At 40.4% G+C, this 22,982-nt stretch overlaps 2 protein-coding genes across 5 annotated transcripts in view; one reads left to right on the top strand and one right to left on the bottom strand.

The window, feature by feature from the left end:
- Nucleotides 1–414: 414 nt before the first annotated feature.
- LOC308398152 (annexin A2-B-like) lies at nucleotides 415–9,653 on the bottom strand. 2 transcript variants are annotated; one of them, XM_080884610.1, is made up of 13 exons: nucleotides 9,550–9,653; nucleotides 6,763–6,824; nucleotides 6,117–6,210; nucleotides 4,447–4,541; nucleotides 3,267–3,380; nucleotides 3,049–3,139; nucleotides 2,863–2,942; nucleotides 2,358–2,417; nucleotides 1,810–1,903; nucleotides 1,360–1,455; nucleotides 1,104–1,162; nucleotides 889–1,011; nucleotides 415–780 (listed from the first exon to the last, which is right to left on the bottom strand). In XM_080884610.1, exons 2-13 carry the CDS (start codon nucleotides 6,811–6,813, stop codon nucleotides 721–723), a joined length of 1,017 nt encoding a protein of 338 aa, XP_080740736.1. In that variant the 5' UTR covers nucleotides 6,814–6,824; nucleotides 9,550–9,653; the 3' UTR covers nucleotides 415–720. The 2 variants fall into 2 exon arrangements, with proteins under 2 accessions (XP_080740736.1, XP_080740737.1); XM_080884611.1 differs by lacking the exon at nucleotides 9,550–9,653 and adding an exon at nucleotides 6,901–7,050.
- A 4,304-nt stretch (nucleotides 9,654–13,957) lies between these two features.
- Nucleotides 13,958–22,982, top strand: part of cngb1a (cyclic nucleotide gated channel subunit beta 1a) — a 37,131-nt gene continuing 28,106 nt past the window's right edge. For all 3 annotated transcript variants that reach the window (XM_080884608.1, XM_080884609.1, XM_080884607.1), the window contains exons 1-10: nucleotides 13,958–14,041; nucleotides 16,449–16,575; nucleotides 17,132–17,171; nucleotides 17,270–17,321; nucleotides 19,340–19,442; nucleotides 20,626–20,645; nucleotides 21,076–21,175; nucleotides 21,673–21,697; nucleotides 21,782–21,854; nucleotides 22,437–22,537. In XM_080884608.1, coding sequence (XP_080740734.1) covers nucleotides 16,450–16,575; nucleotides 17,132–17,171; nucleotides 17,270–17,321; nucleotides 19,340–19,442; nucleotides 20,626–20,645; nucleotides 21,076–21,175; nucleotides 21,673–21,697; nucleotides 21,782–21,854; nucleotides 22,437–22,537 — 640 coding nt within the window. In that variant the 5' untranslated portion in view covers nucleotides 13,958–14,041; nucleotide 16,449. The remainder of the gene's footprint in view (nucleotides 14,042–16,448; nucleotides 16,576–17,131; nucleotides 17,172–17,269; nucleotides 17,322–19,339; nucleotides 19,443–20,625; nucleotides 20,646–21,075; nucleotides 21,176–21,672; nucleotides 21,698–21,781; nucleotides 21,855–22,436; nucleotides 22,538–22,982) is intronic.

Raw genomic sequence — 22,982 nt, 5'->3', positions numbered from 1 at the left:
TGGCTCCAGAATAAAGGTCATACACTTTGGTCCCCTTTCCAGAAAAAGAGTCAAATGGAATTTTTTTAAAAATAAAATGGCAGTAATTATCTGATGTCTTTATTTCAGTGACAAAAAATCAGCATGTCAGAGTATAAGAACAGTTTAATCCATAACCTGATTTGAGAACTAAGAGATGGACTTAAAAGGAAGTGATTTTTTTTCTAATTTTTATTAGAAAAAATAATTTTCTGTTTTTTATTTTTGGCGTTTTTAGTTAAACTTTTATTTTTTTTAGATTTTATTCTCAATGTGATTCTTGTAAACGAGGCCATCTGTGTGTGTTTAACACGGAGTTTGATCCTTTGTGGTTTCCTGTACTGCGGCCTGCGCAGTGTTAAACATGCCTCTGCTGCCCCCTGGTGTTCTTTCACTCAAACAACACAAAGACAAATCATTTCTTTTCCCGTTTTTTTATTCCACAAACTGACGTCGATCACAGAGACAAACATGTTTAACCCTCTCGAGGCAGGCGTTGCCGATTTGCAACAGTTAAAAACTAACAACCCGATTACCCCACATACATATTTTATGAGTTTTTTTACTCAGAAGTACCACTGCAGGTATTCTTTTGTGCATTAGCAACAAAAACTTAATTTGAGCCTGAGAGGGTTAATCTGAGCACCGTGAAGGATTTCATCTGATGGTTGAAGGCCCTGCGGCCCTCTGGGAAATGTAGTTTCAGTCGTCTCCTCCGCACAGACTGAGCAGAGCTTTCTGGTAGTCTCCTTTAGTGTGCTCCTAAACACAAACGCACACACAAAATTATCCATCGGCAATAAACACAAACATGCCCTCTCCGTGGTGTGTTCGATGCCCTCCGTGTGTGTGGGATATTGCAGGACTCACAGTGATGGTCTGGTACAGCGACCTCTTGAAATGCTTCTTGAACTCTGTTCTGATCTTGATCAGGTCGACTTCACAGCGAGAAACGATGATCCTGGTCACCACCTTCTCCTTCGCTCCTTTACTCTGAGACACAAAATGTCAGCATGGACGGAGAAGGAGGAGGTGTTATGTTTAGTTCCAGGTGGAAACGTTGGACAGAAACGTGGGAAACTCACCTTCATGGCTTCGTTGAGTCTGCTGGCGAAGTACAGCTGCCTGTTTTCAAAGCACTCCACTGTGGACAAACGATACACACCTGCTTAATGTGTCCTGTCACCGTGAAGTAGAATTTCACTCTTACTTTGTTCTGATGGCGTCTATTTCTTTTAACGTGTGGCTGAAAATGAAAACGAGACTTGCCCTCGTGCTCGGTTTCCCCGTTAAACCGGGTCTAAATCTGTGACTTGAATATTTGATGTTTCTTAGACGTACCCAGAGTGAGGAAGGATTTCTCCAGATCCCCCTTCACCTCCTTCCTGATGCTCTCCTTCATGTCGTAGGGGCTGTAGCTCTTATACCTCTCAAACACTGACACACAACACACACATTAAACGTGAGACTTTGCTTCAAACACAAGCTATGCTTTTTCACAGCACTGGTTTCTTTCAAGTATACAACTATAATTCCATATTATTTGTACATTTGTTGGTTTCATGGGTCTTATTTTGTAGGTTTCATTACATTTCCTGTTGTTTAGTATTTCATTTCATCTGTCCTGCTTATATTTATAGTTCTCGTGTTTTCTGGCCTATTGTTGGTGTCGTTTGCCTTTTTGTTTTGTTTTTATTGCTCTTAGTTATTGACTGAGTTTTACATTAGCACTGTAATGTGCTGTCTGTATAAATAAAGCTTTGTTGCATCAGTGTTGAGGATGCAGTTCACCTTTCTGCAGGTGGGGGACGCTTCTCTGAGACATGATTTCGATCCAGGTCACCACGTCGGTTCCCTTCCTCTTCACTCCGGCTTCATACAGAGCCTGGGAGGTTCACACAGGAGGACGGTTTAATGAAGAAATTGTGAAAAAAAAGGTCAGGTTTACATAAAAAAGAGAAAAAGCACATGTACAAAACTAACAGTTATACCTCTGGATAGATTATCCCCTCAGAGGACACCAAACCTCGTTTCAAGTCTTTAAAGGTGCTTTTTGTAATCATGTCCTGTGAGTTTTAACTTTCACCACCAGGGGGCACCGAGATGTTTTCAGACACGTTGCTTCAAAGTTTCATCATTATTTTTGGTCCACCCCCGTTTATTTCACGCCATCGCTGTAACAATGATTACTCTTCTACCCCGTTCAATAACGGTCACTTTCTTTTGTTTTTTCATATTCTTTTGATAACTTTAACTCTTAGAAGGTTTCAAAGCATTTTTAAGTCACGTGAATTTACAAAAAGTACCTTTAAAGAAAAAAAAAGTATATTTTGACCTACTCTGGCATCCTCATCAATCTTTTCATAGTCGACGACATTCGAAGGTTCATCTCGTCTCGTCTGTGAAAAAAAGAACAGATTAAATAAAAACAGGTTTTTGTCGACTAAAATAAATCAAAGCTCATTTTCTTATCCAAGCATCAAAACTATAAATATCCTAGAAAAGCATTCGTGTTTTCAGAGTGTCGGTGAGAAACCAGTGTAACTGACACTGTCTGACAAAGTCTATCAACTTATTATTAAATATTGTGAAAGTAGTTTCTGTAGGTTTTTTCATATCTGTCTGAATATTTAACTGTTCTTAGAAAATATTTAGTTCTCTGAAATATTTTTACCAAATCCACTAAAGTCAAAATGAAGTCAGATGTGTTATTGCAGTTAAACACAGACCCGATACTCACAATAACATTTCCTGTGTTGTATGTGAAACATCATTTTTAGGATTTTATGGGAACCTGTCAGAGTTCTTATATTTCCTGCTTTGTGAAGATAAATGAAGTCCTACCTGAACCAGAGCCAGCAGCAGTTTAGCAAAGTTTCCCGACGTGTCTCCTGCGACGTCTTTCTCTAAGTCCTTCTTAAACACTGCAGAGAAAGTCAAAGTCACATTCTCTCACTTTTTGCCTTTAGCTCATGAAAACCTCTGTTATATATTTATTTAGTATTTTCAGGTTCCTGAAACGTGACTCACTGTCTCTGTAAACCCTCTTGATCTCAGCTAGTTCTTCATTGTTCCTGGAGCAGACGATCTCGATTAAGGTCTCCTCGTCGGTCCCCAGTCCCTGCATGAAAAAACCCCAAACTGCGTGAAACATCCAACAGCAGCTCTCAGCTATCAGAGTGAGTCTTTTCTGGAACGTTCAGATACCCGGTGAGCCATGTTCATTTGGTCTTTAGCGTGACACTGACCTTCATGGAGGCTTTGAGCTCCGAGGCGTCATACTGAGCGGTGCTTTTAATCAGACCCAAAATCAGAGCCTCCAGAGAACCGGATAGCGCCCCCTTCAGGGCACTGACCAGATCCTGACACAACCACAGACACAGGGTTAAAAATCACTTTAGAAATAATCATTTGTACAAAAGCAAAAAGTTCAGGATCTGTTGTATTTCTCACTGCCTTTTCTGTTTGTCAGTTTCCTTCATTTTCCATCGACCTTCAGAGTAAAGGTTCTATTTTTGGCTCATGATTCGAAGCATGAGATGTTAGCTGTTGGCTGGATTACCACCATGGCTGCTTCACGGCCTTTGGGTTTACATCAGGCTCCAAATGGAGGGTTGTCTGTGGACTTCAGGTTTATGCAAGTTTGGTTTGTGTACAGTTATTTTCCTGTCATTACAGAAATCGCTATTTTATTCATGATAATAATAATATCCCATTTATTAAAACAAGATTTAAAAAATAATCTCAGTGTTGCTGACTTTTGTTGTCCACCAAAAGTTTGTCGGTTCATGAAAAACTCTGAAGATAATTTATGAAATTATAAGTTTGCCAAAAATTAAAAGTAGTGGCAGTCGTGATTTGTTTTTATATTAAAATGAATGTAAATTACATCATCCAGCTGATTGATCTGTGCGATAATCTCTAGATCATGTTTAGCAAATTTCTTTTTGATGTTTCTTTTATTTCCTTATTTTTATCCTTATAAGTTATTATCCAAGATCATTGTTATTATCAATCAATCAGGGTCGATTTATTTTGAATGATTTATTGTTTAATTTATATTTAAACGTTACTGAGTAAAAACTGGGAAAAAAACAACAAATTTTTACGTTTATTTTTCATATTTAGGGAAATTACCAGAAACATTTTGGTGATTATTTTTTAATTATTCTATAAGACTACCCTTAAAAATTCTAAGCTATTTGGTCAATGATTATATAACATTTTCACTCACAACGAACAAAATGCAACAGAAATAATTTGACCTCAGTTATCTGGTTTTAATAATCACTGGAAGCCAAGATTTAAATTAAAATGTGATTAACTGATGGCCCTGATTAGTTTCTGTATATTGATTGATTGAAATAATGAAAGTAACGTATACGTTAAAGGTTCATTTTTGTTCGTTAACAGCGAAGCATCTCTGACCTTCTTGGCAAATCGTTCGTATTCAAAGGCGATCTCTCTGCGCTGCTCGCAGCTCCGTCTCGTCAGGATGTCGATGATGGTCTGTTCGTCCACACCTGCAAATTTGTCAAAGAAACTAAGTTACTTACTGTTTTCAACTACCAAATACCATATACAGACGTCAAAACAACTTTCGCCTGTTGATTGCATACATGTCTTTATTATTTTTCTAAAGAATCAGAGATCACACATTCTCACAGGGCCAGTGAGAATGGTGACGGTTCAGGTATCCGTCATCATTACAAGTGACTTTGACCCTGATAAACTGTTCCTCTGATTATCTCCAGCAGTTTCTTTTGTTCTGATGCTGGAAGTCTCTCTGCCGAGGGACATCCTGCTTTTCCAGCAGCTCTCACAAAGGAAGCTGGAAAATGGAGGCCGAGCCTCGCTCAGCAAGTCCTCTGCAGCGTCTGAGTGAGTCACTTTCCAGGCAGATGAAATTATGTTGTACTTTGAAGAGGACAGATGTGAACAGATGTGTTACCCTGTGATTCAGAGTGCTGGGAGCTTTTATTTGTTAGGATTTTATGTCCCCGTGTTCTTCCTTCCTCTTTCCATCAGGATTTTTTTTTTGTTGCTCAACCTTTTTGCTGTTTTTGTAAATACTACAATAATTAACCTCAGAACAAATTTGTTATTAACAAGACAAACACTCCTTTGCATTTACTGTAATGAGCATATTGACAGTGTAATGACTCCGAAGCTGACGTGGACGTGATGAGGCTACCTGTGTCTGATTCATGATGTGTGGCTCAGTTATAGCTGTAGGCATGTTGGATGTTACTGTAGAAGCTACATATTATACATTATGCATTTTGCTTTCTACCTGTACACATTTATTGATCATTAAAATCACTACTGTTTCACATTGTGCATGAATTTGCACCAATTAGCATTATGGGTCATATTAGCTGCTGAATAAATTTGGCAAGCTAGCTAACGTTAGCTGATAAACTAATCTGAAAATGAGCAGCTAAGTTACTAGATCAGTTTGGCTGAATTAGTCACTCAGATCTATTCTAGACACCATTTTCCTGAGATAGCTTTAAGTTGATTTATGTTTGCAGGAAAGCTAGCATTAAGCTAGCAAAAAAAAAACTTTTCAAAATAAAGGTTTTTATTTAAATAACTTAAAAAACAACAACAACCAAAAACCACTTTTTAAAATAACTTTTAAATAAAAAGATATATAAAATGTGCAGCTTTAAGGTCATGATTTAAAGTGCCTACTTTTTTTCTTCTCATGGTTGGTTATGGTGAAATCTCCTTAAAACTCGTTACCATAGCATTAATAAACCATTAGGCCCATTACAATACCAGTAAAACAGTAGCTAGTATCCGCTTGAGCAAAGCTCTGAACCCCTGACTGTTGGCTATACCGATATCTTTTCCTCTTTTTGTAATCCGTTAATTGCTAAAAACCGGTTAAGAAGCTGAAACACCATCAGAAAACTGTTGCTGCAGTGTCAGTGATGTCCGAGTCGTGGACACTGTGTTTCCTGTGCACAGTTGAACAGTTAAACTCGGAGAGAGAAGTGGTGGGATCACAGTTACATAACTCAGTGGAAACTTCCTGACCGGTGGGCTTGGCAGGGAAATATCAGGGAGGAAGTTTTCCTGGACTCGCTCACCTTTGGTTTTAATGGCCGTGTCGATCCTGGCAGCATCACGGGCCGGGTCGAAGTCTCGGGCCGGCACCACGGTGGGGTATTTGGCCTCTGGTTCCTACAGAGGACAGAAACTGACCATTAGCTCCTGTTAGCTGCTTGACAGAAAGCACCGGACGAGACGCTGATGCTGTGATTTAACCTCGTAATGCCCAACAGACTGTTAGAGACACACGCAGGGGTACGGGAGGAGTTCTCCATCAGGCAGCTTTCTGAGGTTGGAGTAATTCGTCTGTCAGCATCTGAATGAAGCACTGATCAGTCATCAGTTTATCTGCTTTCTAACTGTACAGATGAACTCCAGGTGGAGAACGACTCTTGTTCTCTGTTTATTGTTGACTTCATTATTCTTGTGTTAATTTAATGAATCTGAGGTGGTGAAAATATGTCAGTTCACTGCTTTGTTTTTGTTTGGATTTTTTCAGGTGTGCAGAAAACATTGAATAACACAGAAATGCCTCCAGTACCTGAGACCTGTGTTATGGTACAGTACCAGTAGTGTGATGTAATGCTGCTCTAATTAGGGCACAGTTGGGTTCATCAGTAATTGGAGGAATAACCTGATATATCAAAGTCATTTATGGTGATTGCTGTGTTATCGGTGACTCACCCCACTGTACGACAGCGTCAGCTGACCCAGAAACTCAGACACCAGCGCCATGATGGATTCACCTGCAACACAGTTCAAGCAGCTTAAAGGTGAGTTTACATCATTTTCTGCAGTCGTACAGTTTCTGTTATCGCTTACTTGATAGTTAAGAAAAAGGCAGTGAGAGAAGGTTCAGGATCAGAAAGTCTGCAGCCTGCTGGCAGTCGAGCTTCTCTGGAGGAGTCTCTGGAGCTGTGATATGTCCTCTTTAACCTTTGAGTGGAAACACTGGGTTTCCTCCTCTGACTGTCTAAAAACAGACCAACAATGGCCTTCAGACTCCAGCAGGCTGTAAACACTCATACGCTGGAGGGGTGTTTGATTTATTGAGCGGGACGTGCCAGCGGAGGGCGTGTGTGCAGATAAGGAGCATGAATCAAACAGATCTGCAGGAATCTCGAGTGCGTTGTGTAACACGGTGAAGCTGAAGCTGTAAAGTGATTACTGCAGAGTTTCCTCCACCTTTGACCCTCTTACAGACTCTGCCAGCATTTCATCTCGCAGCTGCTACAAACAGTCCTGAAGTCTCGGCTCGTCCCGTCGTCTGCTTGCTGCCGTTCAAAGAGGAATTCCACATATCGAAATAAATCACGGAGCACAGAGAGAACACGTCCCGATTAACCTCCTCAGGGAACCAACCAGATTAATAGTTGAAGAGAAATTAATTTACAACAATCTGACAATTTCTACTTTCCCAGTTTTCTATAGCAGCGTCTAAGAGACACCAATAATAATAATAAGTTTTTTTTCTATCACTTCACACAAAAATGTATTTATTAAAGGTACTTTTTGTAGATCTCATCGCCATATGTAACTAAGACATTCACCACCAGGGGGCAGTGTTTTACCGATCAGTACATTGAAATTTGGGGGTGGTTTGTAAATATTTGTATAGTTTTTTTAGTATTTCTAAAACTCGTAGTGATTTCTGTTTCTGCTGGTGTCTAATGGCCCAACATGGCAAAAGCATCTTTACATGAAGAAACAATATTATGGTTGTTTACAGAGTTATAATTATATTTCCAGAGTCTCCTTCAACTCAACATCCAAAACTAGTTGATCAATCATTATTACTCAAAAGTCCCTGAAAAGCCTTCAGCTAATCCAAAATGCTGCAGCAAGAGTCCTGACAGGGACGAGAAAGAGAGAGCAGATTTCTCCTGTTTTGGCTTCCTGTTAAATCCAGAATTCAAAATCCTGCTCCTCACATACAAGGTCTTAAATAATCAGGCCCCATCTTATCTTAATGACCTCATAGTGACCTATCACCCCAATAGAGCACTTTGCTCTCAGACTGGGAGAGCCTTCAGCTGGAAACCAGCTCCCAGTTTGGATAGAGAAAACAATGCCGCTAGTTTTAAGCTTTCCTTTTTGATAAAGCGTATAGTTAGAGCTGGATCAGCTGACCCCGATGGCCCTAAACCTCTGCTTAGTGGAGCGATAGGCTCAGGGGGACTTCCAGTGATGCACTGAGAACTTCTCCTTATTTGTGTTCTTTAGATTTTGGTCTTTTCTGTCCCTCAGTTAGTTTTTTCTTGTTTGTTATTCATGGTTTCCTCTTTTTCTCCCCTCACCCTCAGCCAGTCGTTGCAGATGGTTACCGCTTCATCAGCCTGGTTACGTTGGAGGTTTCTTCCTCTCTGATTGGTGGGTTTTCTCTCTGATACTGTAGTCTCTTTACTGTACTGTATGTAGGACTGCTGTCATGTTTAAAGTCCATATCATTTTAACCCTTTTTCACTCCTGTGTCTTTAAGTTTACCAGCTTAATTTAGTCTTCAGGAGCTCCCACTGTCTGGAAAGCCTGTCCCATAGGGGGTGCTCTTGAGCTGGTCCAAAATGATTGGGGCTCTTTGGGGCTGCAGAAAAAGTAAATGTCCTGGGAGAAATGTTGTTTTCACCTTAGATACAACAGATATAGCTCAGATTTTTAGATATTTTACAGGTTTATATTGTTGTAAAACAAGCTGTAGTTTCTACGACCCAAGTGTAAAATAAGAGCTTCCCTGAGCCTGAGGGTACATCTGTCATAGATAAAGAGCAGTGTGGAGATGATGGTCACAGCGATGTTTCCCTGTGAAGCTGTTTTTACTTCCAAACATCTGGAAGAACCTAAAACTACCTGTTGAACCAAACTCAGAGTCAGAAATGAGCCCACGCACTCACTTTAGTTGCTAACATAAGTTGAGCAGCTTGAAGAATGAAAGGCGACATGAAAGCACAGCGAACTGCAGCCAGTCCTCATTTATCGCTCCGAGGCGGCGGCTCGGCTCCATGCACGACAGAACGACTCCATCTGCAGCGGACTTTGAGCTTTATAACCCCGCAGACATTTTACATCAACAAAGCACTTCAGCTTTATAAAATCACTGTTGTTTGCAGCTTCTCTGTCCAGCATTAATCACCGGTGGCTTTAGGTTTCACTCATTTCACTCTTATTTTGGCGGATTTTAGAGGAAGCGTTTGTAAAAACTGCTCATGCTGCTTAAAAGATTACAAACAAACACTTGAATTGATGGTTTTGTTTCTGAATGTTTGGTTAAAAAATACTTTAAAAGTAAGTGAAACTACTTCTCCATCCTCTAGGCTTCAAAATAAAAGCCTCCAGTCATTGCTAAGTAAGGAAACAAACACGATTCGTTCTTTTTTGACTCTTTGAAGTAGAAAAAAGAAGAAAAGTCGTAAATCGTTCCTGCTGCTAAAGCTCTCTGATATCCCGATATCCCCGCTCACTCTGATGAGTTCTTACCTTTAGAGACGCAGCAGCAGCTCCGTTATGAGCCAGGACGAGGCTGGGTGTGGTGTTTAAATACAGGCTGACTCACACACACACACACACACTCTGCCTTCTGACTGCCTGCATGACTCACTGAGTTTTACACATCAGGCTGGACACATGGGCAGAAATTCCTCAGCGAGGCTCAAATCGCCTCGCCAGGGGCCGAGAAAACACTCGATTCTTATTGGCTGGCTGGCTGGTGGGAGGCTTTAAAAGTTAGATACAAATTTTTTCTTAAATTCAATCTGAGCTCATGATTTAACTCCTTCCTGCATCGTCTGTGAGTCAAGTTCATGAAACAAAGCAAAGTGAATGAGGGCGATTCAGAAAGGTTTCTGCTCGGTGATCAGTCAGGTGAAGTCAGGCTGCTAGTTTTATATCATCCGATGGGCCTAACAAGTTGGTTATATAACCACAGAGTCAGTCTGCCTTTCTCAAGTGTCGTGGCAGAGCGGGGTCCACAGGAGGTCACCGACTTTAGCTTGTTATCTTTGTCGTCACCCCGTCGGGCTGGTGGGCAGAAGATGTGAACACCTAAGCTTTAAATGCAATAACTCGAGAAGGAAGTCACCTAGGATTTTCAGATTGATACCATAGATGCATCTGCTAAAAACCTCAAGGTCAGAGGTCAGGTTTTCTAAAAGTCTTCTGAATGCACTAACTTGAGAACAAGGTGACGTAGGATTTTGAATCCTACCAGGGCTACCAGCCAGCCCACTCAGGCTGTGCAGGTAGTCCTGCTCCTCTGTGATGGCACATCCACATCCAAGTGTCATCAGAAGTAGGTTTGCTGTGTCTCTCAGCCCAGCAGCACAGGTATCATCTTCTTTGTGCAAGGAGGAACAAGAAGAGCAGTACTCAAGGTCCAGTAGTGACCTCTAACTCATGTGCATGCTTCTAAAACATCCAGGGTCCATCTATCTTCTGATTGATGGACCTTGAAGAGACAGGAGATAAAACAGCTTGTTTCATGGAGATGATGAATTAAGGAACTTAAAGATTTTTTTAAAATCTTTTTTTTTTATCGTGTTATTATGCAAAGCTGCTCTGATGCACTCCCACAATAAAAATACTAAACTCAAACTGAGCAGAATGGGTCGCCTTTAAAAACAAAATCAATTTATACTTGCACACTTTTAATTATGAGTTTTTTTTACAGTGGTGTCAGATCAGATTTAAGAGACTGTATGTCATGATCACTCTTCAGCAGTGACACTTCCCTTTTCTGTCCTCTTCTGAAGTTTATCGACAGGTTCACTGACAGTTTCTACGGCCCGAGTGAGACACAGCGTGGTTCAGCCCTGCTAATATTTATCCAGACAGTGTGTGATAAAGCAGGTGCGGCGGGGTGGAGCGGGACAGTGACGGAGTTTTATTGATCGTAACAGGGCCACATGGTCTCAGGTGTGTCCCAGCAGGAAGTGACCTCCCTGTGGAGGGAGGGGGTGATGGTGGCCAGAGAAATCGGGGCCTTGACGGGTTAGATTGTCTAAACGAGCTGCTATGGTGATGCTGAGCGAGTCGTCACACTCATTCAGCAGTCATCCATGAGTCAGCCTTTCTGATCCCAACAGTTTTAATCTTCCCTGCATGAACAGAAACAGGCACATTCATCGTTACCACAGACGGTCACAGCTGGAGCAGGATCAGCAGGAAACCCTCCTGGAGAACAGTTAACAGCTGGAAAAGGTGACCAGGATTCAGGGAGGATTCAGGGTTACCTGAATTATGCTGCAATAGGTCTAAGGTGCTGGAAGATTCCCATGATGCACTGGGTGTTTCTTCTTCACTCACTATGTGTTAATAGACCTCTCTGCACTGAATCATACCTGTTATTAATCTCTGTCTCTCTTCCTTCTCTCACCCCTCCACCATGTTAGACACATGATATGGATGCTTCTAGATCATGAGGTGTTTCTCTCCTTCTGCATACTTTTCTCTTCTCATTATCCTGGTAAAAGTTCATCTTGGTTTCCTCCACCAAACAATTTTTTTTCAGCGCTGTGTTGGCTCTTCTAGATTTTTTCGACTTCCTGTTCTTGAGTGTAATCCGTGGCTTGCACCTCGTTATAAACTCTTGATTGTAGACCTCGTTAATGACACCAGAGTAACACCTGAAAAAGAAGCTAAAGTTTTCTCTTCCTTTTTATCTGCTTCTCTTTTATAAAAAGCTTTTATGTGAGAAAAGTTAATAAAAGAAAAAACAGACACAAAGCCCACAGAGCTTCATGCTGTAAGCAGTTTCACAGTCTGTGGTCGATCCTTTTAGTTTATCCCTTTCTGTTGAAATCTGTATGGCTTGTAATTTTGTGCATAGCACAGGCAGGTTGACCTGCACGGTGATGACACCACCCTCGGCTTTCTCCACAGCTGCTGGATAAAATCCAGACTCAAAGCCATGAGTCAGTGCTTGATTGGGAAACCCTGGGATGATTTACTGAACCACCCTGATGATCCTGACAATGTTGTTGGGATGTGACAAGTCAGATAAGAAAAAGATATCCTGGGAATGCTGGACTGGATTCATGGTACAGGGTTTGGCTTCTGTGTATTGGGGCTATAAAAACGAGGTGTGCAGTATGGGGTCATGAGTGAGATTAGCTTCTCTGAATAAGTTGTGCAAAAGATTTCTTTCTTTAAAGGTTTCATACCGCTGCGTGCGTTTTATCTACAGTAATCTGTGCAGGTGTAAAACTCCCCTTTTTTTGGCTGCAGATATATTTTGTTTGGATAAACAACGTCTCTGAATATTACTTGTTCTAGAAAAATGTAAACATGTGATTCCTCCTTTGAAAGCTGTTCTCTAAAAGTGAAGAGTCCTGATGAAGGGTGTTTACTTGCTGGGAGGTGAGGAGCTTTACACAGTGGTGTAATGCAGAGGAATGCAAGCTGAGTTCAAGCTGCCCTCGAAGGGACGAGCTGAACTCTGAGGGGCAGAAAAAGAAAATGAGGGCTGTCTGCGTGGCGCTGATAACACAATCAGAAACTCAATGTCGTCAGAGATATGAGAGCTGAGAAACGAGAGCCAGGTCTGCTCCGTGTGTGGAACTGAGGACGACACAGATCATCCACAAGAGGGCAGCAAAGGCCCAGTTCACCCGAGTCCACTGCAGAGCATAAAGGCTCATTGTGTGACTGTTATTACACTTCATGACACAACACAAAGAAAAATGAAGCAAACAGGATGAAATTTTTATGATGCAGCAGAACTGAAGGTCAAACATCTGCCGGGTGCAGGAAAGGAGACAAGGGAAGGACAGAAGAGAAGATTACATTAAAAACAGAATGGAGACGGGAAAAGCAAAAGAAGCAGAGAAGAAGGAAGGAAGGACAGAAAAATGTCCGACCCTTATTTAAGGTGCACTCTGATCCTCATCCGATCCTCTGTTTTGCTGACACTGGACTTAACCTCGTTAGCAGCTAATCCTCAGGGCCACATTAACAGCTTTAACACGGAGTCGCCACAGTGTGCTGCAGCCCAGAGCTGTAAACAAGCTCCAGAGCCAAAACCAGGCCCTTACCAAACCACCTTTATCCAAACCAGAGACAAAAAAGGCAGTGAAACGTCCACGGCTCTGAGGACAAACGAGGCCTCTGACTTGTGGTATCAAACCTGTAAATTAGAGTTATTAACAGCTTTATTACAACAAGTCAGCGACAGTGATGGTACTGAACTTGACATGTTAGTCACCGTTGGACCTGGAAGCTTTTTCCCTGACGTAGATTCAGTCATATGGAGCAGGTGGGATTCTAATAACAGAGAAATAAATCAGTGGATCGTTTCATTAAAAACAGAACCTCAAAAGAAAGCTTTTTCATTTTCTGCCCCTTGTCTGTTCTATGCCCAAAACACCTCAACTAGGAGTCATTCAGGACGTGTCCCAGTCAGATGGTCAAGCCGCCTTAACTGGCTCCTTTCGATATAGAGGAGTAGCAGGTCTGCACCTCCTCAGCCCTCTAAGCCCAGAGGAAGCTTGTTTCTCGTGGCCATAGGTGAGGCAGGAACATAGACTGATCATCCCCAGTCCCATCAGCACTTCGGGCTCTTTGTTGCTCAGTGAGCTCTTCCTTAGCAAAGAGTGACTGACTAGGGGTCGGCTGTTGCCATTTGCACAGAGGGGATGTTCTTGGTCGGGGATAATGTTTACATCGATGGTACCCAAGGTTTCCATCGGAAGATTGTTTTTCAGTTATTTATTTGGTGTCCGGTTGCTGGATAGATCTGAACTTTATTGATAAACCATTGTGGTTTGGTTTGAGGACTGTGGTTCCCTTCATGGTTCAGCTTCTGAAAGTGTAACCTGATTCCATGTCTTGCCCTGCTCTGCCTTTCATCGGCTTAGTAATCTTGTTAGCAGAGTTCCTGCGTAATCCTCCCACAGTGTTCAGATCCCTGCAGGTCTACACGGCTTATTCCCCGCAGCTCTGTGGGATGCTGCTGGACCCCAACTGAGCAACTCAGGTAGGACAAGAGACGCCCAACACTTTGACCACTGACACCTCCATGGATGCTGCGTAGCTTTGAGAACAATGAAATAAAGTCGATTAGGTGCCTTGTTTCGCTTACAGTTCAGGTGCATGCCCTGGTTTCGAATGGTAGTAGCTGGTGATTTGTACTCTTTAAATTTGTTTATACTTATAGTTCAATTTGAGCTTCCTGAACCAACGAATCAGGGCAGGAGACACAAGGCTGAACCATAACTATTGTTTTCTTCTTGGTCTGTGGTTTTATCAGGTTGTCCTGTAAATTTGATAAACTTGATTGCTGCTGATGCCGTGAACTTCTGCTAACACACACTCATTTGTTTGATATTGATCCCCAGTTTTGGGTCTTGTGGATGTCTAACTGAGGCAGAGATTAATTAAACGTGGTTTCTGTTGAATTTTCAAAATATGTTTTTCTTTTTTAACATTTTAGCATAAGCATCAACAGGAGAGCTCCCAAAGTCGCAAAATTGAACCGGGTGAGGGGTATATTTAAGTAACTTTGAGCTCATGAAGTCAAAATGGTTTAAAACTCCCGAGTTATGTCTGCTGTAAACTCACCAGAGGTGCTCTTCTGTGAGTTTTTCTTTACCTGAACTGAAGCTGGAGGGTGTTGGTGACTCTGAAATCCTTTGAGAGCAATTTGTAATTTGGGATGACAGAGTTAAAACTGACTTAACACAAATAATGAGCTGCAGTGTGTGGAAACAAAAATCGAATCTTTTAGTAAAAAGTGGCACTACACTAATTTTAAAATCCAAAAAATCAGCCTATATTAAAAATATACTTATGTGAAAGTATTAATTAACCCAAAATATAAAGTGCAAAAGTAAAAATATCATTTATGCACTAATTCAATGTGTAAGTGTTCTGTTTTTAAATATTACACTCCTGAAATATAATAATATCTCTTTATATGGTTCGTTGGTTAAGTTTACGGTTTGTGTAACGCATCATTATGCAACAAAAGGTAGAATATTTACCTCATAAATAAGGAGGTGATGATGCATAAAGAAGCATAAAATGAAAGTAACTTAAAAAATATACTTAGTTACTTTACAGGATGAAAACAATGGTCCAGATTAGTTTTGATAAATCTGGTTTAACCTGAGGGTTCGATCAGTTAGGAAGCTCTCTCTTTTGGCAGTTATCTGAAAGTCTAAAAAGAATAACCAGTCAATTCGAAAAGCTCTACTGCTTTCCTAAACCAGCTGATTCGCTCACCTGGCGAAAGAGCCAACTAGCTTAGCAGCTACTTTATAGACAAAAACAAAAAGTGAGAGAGACACAGACACCATGAAGACACAGACAGATGAATCCTTAAGTTTTACTTTTTAAAGCTAGACTTGCGTATATTTAAAAAAAAAAAAAAGGTGAGTCTGTGATGTTATCTGCTAATACAACCCGGCTTGATTAGCTTTGCGACGGTAATCAAGATGCTAATTGTAGCATATGAAACCAGGCTAGCTAACCTAGCTAAATATATTAAAACTAAATATAAATATAAAAAATAAACAGCTGATTCTTTAGTGTGACTTAGTCCAACTAAACACTGAAAAAGACATTTTTAGTCGACCAACCTTTAAACTCCAGAAAAACAAAGAGACTTCAGGCTGTTAGATGAGTCCATTATTTCAATGCACGCAACATACTTTCACATTGCTGCGCCTTGATCCTGATGCCAGGTCGTCATGAGTCAGTCGGTGGTTTTTGTGGGACAGCCCTAAAATGGTAACATCTGTACCCTAAAAACACATTGCATAATGCTAACGTTGCATTTTATCACAATAATCATGCAGCTTTACCAGTTAACGCGTCAACTTTGTTCTGTGGTTGAAAACAAGCCAGATAGAGACTAATAACGTAAACACAATATACTTCAGTGTTAAATTTATGGTAATGTTGTTGTATTTCATTATCAAATGCAGTGTTTTAGAATATAAATATAACATGTTCACATCTTTCCATGTTGGCTTTCCTTTTTTAGAACTGGAAAAAAGGAAAACTGACTAACAAATTAGTCAGCTTCCCAACTGGTTAATTGGCACATACCCCAATTAGAAAGTAAAAGTGCCAAACTGGAGACCAGTGTAAATGAACGTATGGCTGCAGTGAAAAGCCGTTTTGTGCTGCCAGGCCTCCTGTGGAGGATTAGGGTCAGCATCGGTCTGATCTAATTCGGACTGACACTCAGCCAGACATGATCTAAACACCGTTAAGTGCAGCGGGAAGCTAATTGTGTTTGGTTTCCATGTGTCCTCATATCCACAGGCGTTTCCGTAGTGATTGTAAACACAGAGCCTGCCCTGACATGAAGAAGACGATAATATTTAGTAATAGGTTCACACTGTAATGGCTGACAGTGTCTGTTCTTCTTCTTTGAGGATGTTGAGCTGGGTGGTCAAAGTTGTTCCCCAGCCGCCTGAGCCCAAAAAATCAGAAGAACAGAAGGATGCTGCCCCGCCCCCTGCTCCTGCCCCGCCCCCTGCAGCTGCTCCGCCTCCAGTTACTGTAAGCTTTGCCCAACTAAAAAATGTTTTATTGTGTCATGTTTACGGAGCATTGTGAGGCAGAATGGGTTGTTTGCCTTAATAACTCAAATTTTTGTGCTGTTCTGGAAACCACAAGTCTGTGTGGTACCGCCACACTTTAACAAAAACACATGTTATTAACAATGTCTAATATTAAACTGAAACAACAATGTTGGTGATTGGCGGAGGTTACCGTTACTATGGAAATGTTGAGACCCATTATTTGAACCTGAAACTCATCATCAAAATCAAATATTTTTTTTAATAATCTTGATTCAGCTTGGAGCTAATTGGCTTGTTTCAAGGCTTAAAACTCTTTTTTCTGAAACTGATCAGAGAAAATGAACAGGAAATTCACTACGGTCACTGTTAAATCCATATGGACTATCATGATTCTGTAAACTATGGTGTTGAAGTGTGTGTGCTAAATGTCCATCATGATACTAATACTTTTATCCAGAAGTAGTATTTGCACTGTTACTTTTTATGCATTATTTTAGTTAAATATATATAAGATGACTTTGTGTGTTAAACAGGAGAAGAAAGTGAAGTTTCAAGATGAAGTCAAAAGTGAAAGTAAGATCATTCACATGCAAATCGTTTAACTTTGTGTAGCTCAGTCGGCATCTTTGTTTTTTAAAAATATTAAACATATATCAATGTTTGACTGACAGCACCAAAAGCTGAAAAACCAATGCAGGAACCTCAGACAGGAGCGGAGAATGGGTAAGTTATAACCTGCAAATATACCACACAAGACACAATGTTTAAACTTAAACACAATGTTAAACCTAAACTATACAAAAGGAGCCAGCAGTGCAGCTCATATTTTCCTCCTTATTTCCTGAAACCTTTCCTCATAGTTGCATAAAAATTAGTTGTTATTTATACGCAAGTTACAACTGTATTTCCAGCAAATCCCAACACACACTGGTTTTATTTATAAGGACAAATATTTTTCCAAATGAGTTTATTTGTTTGGAAAAGTACACATGAACAGTATTATAACAAACATTATGGTACAACTGATAAATATACAACTCTGAGTTCCCAGTTCAAGCTATGGCTGATAGCTACATTAGCCTAAACTGCTGCTAAATTAGCTGAAATCTAATGCTAACCTAGTCCTTCAAAGATAACTGAAAAACTAATTTTCCTCTGAATTTTCTTAATACTTCTATAGAAAAAATAGCTGGATATTTATGACATTTTATAAAATGTTTTTTTTATTGTTTTTATTTTTATTATTATTTTTCAGTAAAACCTAACTTAAAGGTTTTATTAATCCTAAAACCTAATATTATACAGATTTACTAATGAGTACTAATAGCTCTAAAATTCCTGTTTGATTCAGCTGTTAGACTTTATTAACAGTTACCGTATTTTTCGGCCTATAAGGCGCACTTAAAATCCTTTAATTTTCTCAAAAATCAACAGTGCCCCTTATAATCCGGTGCGCCTTATATAAGAATTCTGGTTGTGCTTACTGACCTCGAACTGATTTTATGTGCTACACGGCGCTCAAAAATCTTTCAAAAAAATGTTTTAGTACGACTTTGGTAAGCTATGAAGCCGCACCGCTTGATGGATTGTTGGAGCATTACGGCTGCCATAGTCAGGAGCCTCGCAGAGTAATCTGGATCCAAAACTCCGTCCGCTTCAGGTCCCAAAGTCAAACGAACACTGCAGCATCACTGAGAGTTACAAACTGTCTAAATTCTTTCATCTGTAATAAAATGATCAGCGTTGCTGCTTTACCAGGTGTAACAATTAAGTTTAAAATCCAGGCATCCATGAAAACAGGATTTATTAAATTTAACAGAGTTAGAAGTTAGCAGGAAGTTAGCTCGCTAGCTTCCACCTGAGCATGATATAGCATGTTCTGACGGAGAGATTTCTGAAACAATTCAAACCTACAGCTCTGCTACCACTTCCAACATAAATGAAGACAGAAAACTAAACAGTAGTGACGTTTGTAGGGTTACTGAAGTTGGGCTAGCTGGTATATAATGATGTGCTACGTGGTGGCTAGCGGCACAGCTATGTTAGCATAACATAAACACCGTGAAGCTGGTGGATAAACACTAACTTTTTTCCATTCAATAAAAGTTAACGTGAGGGTTCCCGATCATTAGGGACAAATGCCAAACTTCAGTCAGGAGAACAACTGAGATAATCCATCCACAATACGAGTTAGTCATTAATATACTGCAATAACATGGGAATAGAGCAGCTGTGAGAGAATTCAATATTAATGAATCATTGGTACAGAAGTGGAGGAAGCAAGAAGAACTAGTTGAGTAAAGTGTTTTGTTTTGCTCCTTATAATCCGGTGCGCCTTATGGTCCAAAAATACAGTACTACACGATGGAAACATGATGTTAATGATGGATTCTTCACTGTGAATGTCTCATAGTTTAATTTTATCTGTGATAATACTCCCCTGGAGAATGCACCATTAGCTTGCTAAGAGACTTTTCCCTTCTTAATGATTTTAGTACCTTTTTTCTTACCTCTGACTCCAGTGAGGGAAGTAACCAGGGACATTTTCCTTGTACACACTAAAGATTAAATATCTCTTTATGTTTTTCAGCCTTTAAACAAGCTGCATAATTTCAGTAGCATTTTTGATTTTGAGCCCTGATTATATTTCGGTTCAGTGTTACTTTAGAAGGGAAAAAAAATCTTTGCTTTGTTCCAGGAGAGTGAATAAAAAGCCTGAATTTAAACGTTTACATCCTCAGCCCAGCAGCTGGGTCTCAGAGCAGCATGCTGACGTGGATCAGCGGCGCTTTGCCTCAACCCGCAGTCTCACCGAAAATGAGCCGAGCAAACTCCACTGCCAAGGTGAGGTCCTGATAAACGACCCTGGGTCTGACGCAGAGTCAGACTCAAGCTTCATTTTTCAAAAAGATAAGTCTGTGAGGTTTTCATAAACATCAGATGAAATCTCTGTTGGTTTACAAGGTGGCAGTCCTGATTTTAGCCCTTAGTCAGTTTTTCAGTTTTTCAGATTTAGATTTTCAAAAAACAGAAAATTGATCGCAGCTTACACACACAGAGCCACTAGTCACAAACACTGTTGCATGTCAAGGTAGAGATCGACAACAATGAGGTCAATAAATAAATAAATACATTAAAAGTAAGATAAAAACTAGAATACAAGGAGAAATGTCTAAAAATGATCAACTACATAATCATTTTCTTTGTTATTGACACATTTAACTCCAGATAGTTATCATCACACCACTTTACAAATTCAGGTAAAACGGGATCACAGTGCTCTGTTCTCATAAGACGTCCTGCAGATGTCGGTGTACATAATAAAAAGAAGATGTGCCAGAACAAAGCCCTGAGGTGAACCAGAGCTTCACACAATCCCACTGGACATTTGTCCGTTAACAAGGACCTGGACAGACTCGCGCTCTCGCACAAATATGAGGCTGCATCTTGTTAAAAGCAGAGGAGAAATCAGCAAACGGAAGTCTTGCATAATAATGATACTTTTTAAAATCTCACTAGTGGTTTAAGTGTGCTGTGAACCTTCCAGAACATAAACTGTTCCTTCTTATAATAATAGGAGTCACAAAAAGACAAAAATAAACAGAAGCAGAGACACAAAGAGACCACTTACAGTCAGAAACTGATCTCTTTGCCCATTTCTTCTGCTGACTTATATTCTCCAAGCATGATCGACTCTTCTAGTGTCCAGACCTGCCCTGACCCTGAATGCTCACTATCTTTATAATTGGCTAACAATCTCACCTTAACAGTTTCCCAGGATTATACCTGTAGTCCTTCCTGAAAGCTTCATCTGAACCCCACACCTGCTTGATGTCTCTCTGAAAGCGCTCGTAGGGCCAGTTTGAGAAGTTAGTTTGTGATTCAGAAAACGCTGATGTTTTTACGAGTCTTGGTCTGATCGATTTGAACATCTGCTGCAGCTGGATCCAGCAGTTCTTTCAGGTCCAGCTCTTTTATTGTTCTCATAGTGTTTCCTTCTCTTTTCACTCATGCTGCCTACTCACAGGAGGAAGTTGAACCAGCCAGGTAAACAGCTGTGGGTGAAACAGCTCTGTGTTCAGTCTCGTGATATTTGTGTAGAAGCCGGAAACGTCAGAACTGTTAGACTCAGTAATGGACTTTGCATTTTCTGCCCTGACAGTAAACCCGAAGACGAGTGAGTAACCACCATAATAAAAACTAAATACTAATCTGATTCATAAGCCGATCAGCAGGCATATTGCCAAATAGTGAGCAGCTTGAAAAGCCTATCAATGAGCGGAATGCCAAATAGTGAGCAGCTTATCAAAGGCAGGATGCCAGAGATCGAGATTCTTTACGAAAAGCACCAATAGATCAGATGCCAGATAGCGAGCTGCTGTTTAATCCTTCATTAAGCTTCGCTGGATCTTCCGCAGCGCCTCCTAGTGTCCCGTAAAATCCCTCTCACAGTTATTAATGCATGTTTCTTCCTTAGCAAAGGGATGATTGCCTGGATATCTCAGGGTCTGGAGAAGGTTGTTCCTCAGCCTGAGTTGAAGAGCAAAGAGCCGCCCACAGCTGAGCAGCCGGCAGAGGTACGCCAGCACTGACTGATGGACTCCAGCAGCTTCATCTGAAAGCTGTTCATGTCTCGGCCAAGTTACTCCTGGCCAGTCCTTAATTGCACCTAAGCAGTCAGCATATTTTGAAGGTCTCACTGTTGTTGTAAATAGTGTTTGTTTTAAGTATCTGACCAAACCCAGCCATCGACTGTCAGCTAAAGTTATTAAAGCTAATTTACATCTCTGATTTCAATTTTATTTTAAACAAAAACACACATCTGACTCTGGAGTGTTTAGATCATTAATAGTTCTTTTTTTAAAAGTTCTGCTAAAGTCCAACATCCACCACAATCATTTAAAGAAATCCTGAACACAATCTGAAACCCCAACAGTGTGTGGAAAGCTAAAAGTAATCTTAAACATTGGGAAATCATTGATTACAGATTCTGCAGTGTTTCCATCTCCATGATCATATTTTTAGCTTTTACCAAAAATATTCCTGCCTTGGTTACATGCTTGTTTCTCCTCAGGTGCGTCAGGCTGCACCTGCTCCAGGTGAGAACAGACCTGAATATGTTTGCAGACACGGACTGGATTTTAGCTGCTGCTCAGTCAATCATCAGTTTCCTTGTCTTTCAGCTGCAGAGCCTCCGGTTACTGTGGTGGAGGTGAAACCGGACCGAGATGACAAAACTGAAAACAAGCCACCGAGGTCAGCGTCCTGTTTTACAACATTATCTTTCCTTTAAATAAGCGTCTGTGTTTTATTAAGATGCAGGGGCGGACAGAACTATTTATACATTAGATCAGCGGTCCCCAACCCCCGGGCCATTTGGTACCGGGCCACTAGGGCTGAGGCTCAGGTGTGAAATTCATGGTTTTCAAGATTTTTATCGTTTTTTAATTTTATTTTTTAAATGTCTTTATTGTTAACTCTGTTTCCCCAGGTCTTTTCCTTGTGTTATGAATAAATCTTCTTTTTCGTGGTACTGGTTCTGGTTTTATTTTGTTGTATTTATCTTTGACACCTTAAAGGCCGGTCCGTGAAAATATTGTCTGGCATAAAAGGTTGTGGACCGCTGCATCAGATGTTAGAGGTGAGAGATGGATGGGTAAATGAGACTCAGGTGAAGATAATTAAGCAAAACAAGAAGTAAAACTTGAGATAGACAGAGGAGAAAATGAGACAAACAAGACATAAACAGAAGGTTAACACAAAGAAACAGAACTCAGCCACCTCACAGGAGCTAACTGTTCATGTGATATTTCAATCTGCCTGTGTTCTTACTCACAGCATGATAGACTGGATCAAACAGGGCATCGAGAAGGTGGTTCCTCAGCCAGAGATCCATGTTCGCTCAAAAATGGAGGCTGAAGCTCCAGCTCCAGCTAAAGGTATCTTTACTTCTCATTCAGCCACAAATCATCATTATAGACCTATTTAGCTCAGAGATTTTCTTTCATGTTGTGGTGGTAAATGTTTGATTTGAACTGCTTTGCTTGGTTGAGCTCACCTGAAACATCATGTTCTGCTGACAGCTGGAGAAAAGAGAGTACTTATTCTTTCTAAAACAAACATTTGGACATTTAATCACCTTCGACTGGCTGTACTTTTGTGATATTTGGTCCTGGTTGAAAACACAGAGGTCAGCATAGTTGTAGATAACCTTCACAAAAACCAATAGAATCAGCATTTTATGGAAATACATGTTTAGATATTATTCAGCAAGAAAATCTTTACGAACTGATGACAGCTTTCTGATTTTTTTTTAAACTATAAATGCAGTTGCTAACAGCAGTGTAAGCTGCGTCCAACATCTGTAATTCTACTTAGCCTCTT

This window comes from Rhamphochromis sp. 'chilingali' (assembly GCF_963969265.1).
Source record: "Rhamphochromis sp. 'chilingali' genome assembly, chromosome: 6".
Taxonomy (NCBI): Eukaryota; Metazoa; Chordata; class Actinopteri; order Cichliformes; family Cichlidae; genus Rhamphochromis; species Rhamphochromis sp. 'chilingali'.
This window is presented reverse-complemented; position numbering and strand designations above follow the sequence as displayed.

Coding starts and splice junctions, on each gene's coding strand:
- LOC308398152 (XM_080884610.1), bottom strand. CDS start 6,813: ATGGCGCTGGTGTCTGAGTTTCTGGGTCAGCTGACGCTGTCGTACAGT. Junction 1,163..1,359: donor GAAATCCTTCCTCACTCTGG/GTACGTCTAAGA, acceptor GTTTGTCCACAG/TGGAGTGCTTTGAAAACAGG. Junction 781..888: donor CGCTGTACCAGACCATCACT/GTGAGTCCTGCA, acceptor GTTTGTGTTTAG/GAGCACACTAAAGGAGACTA.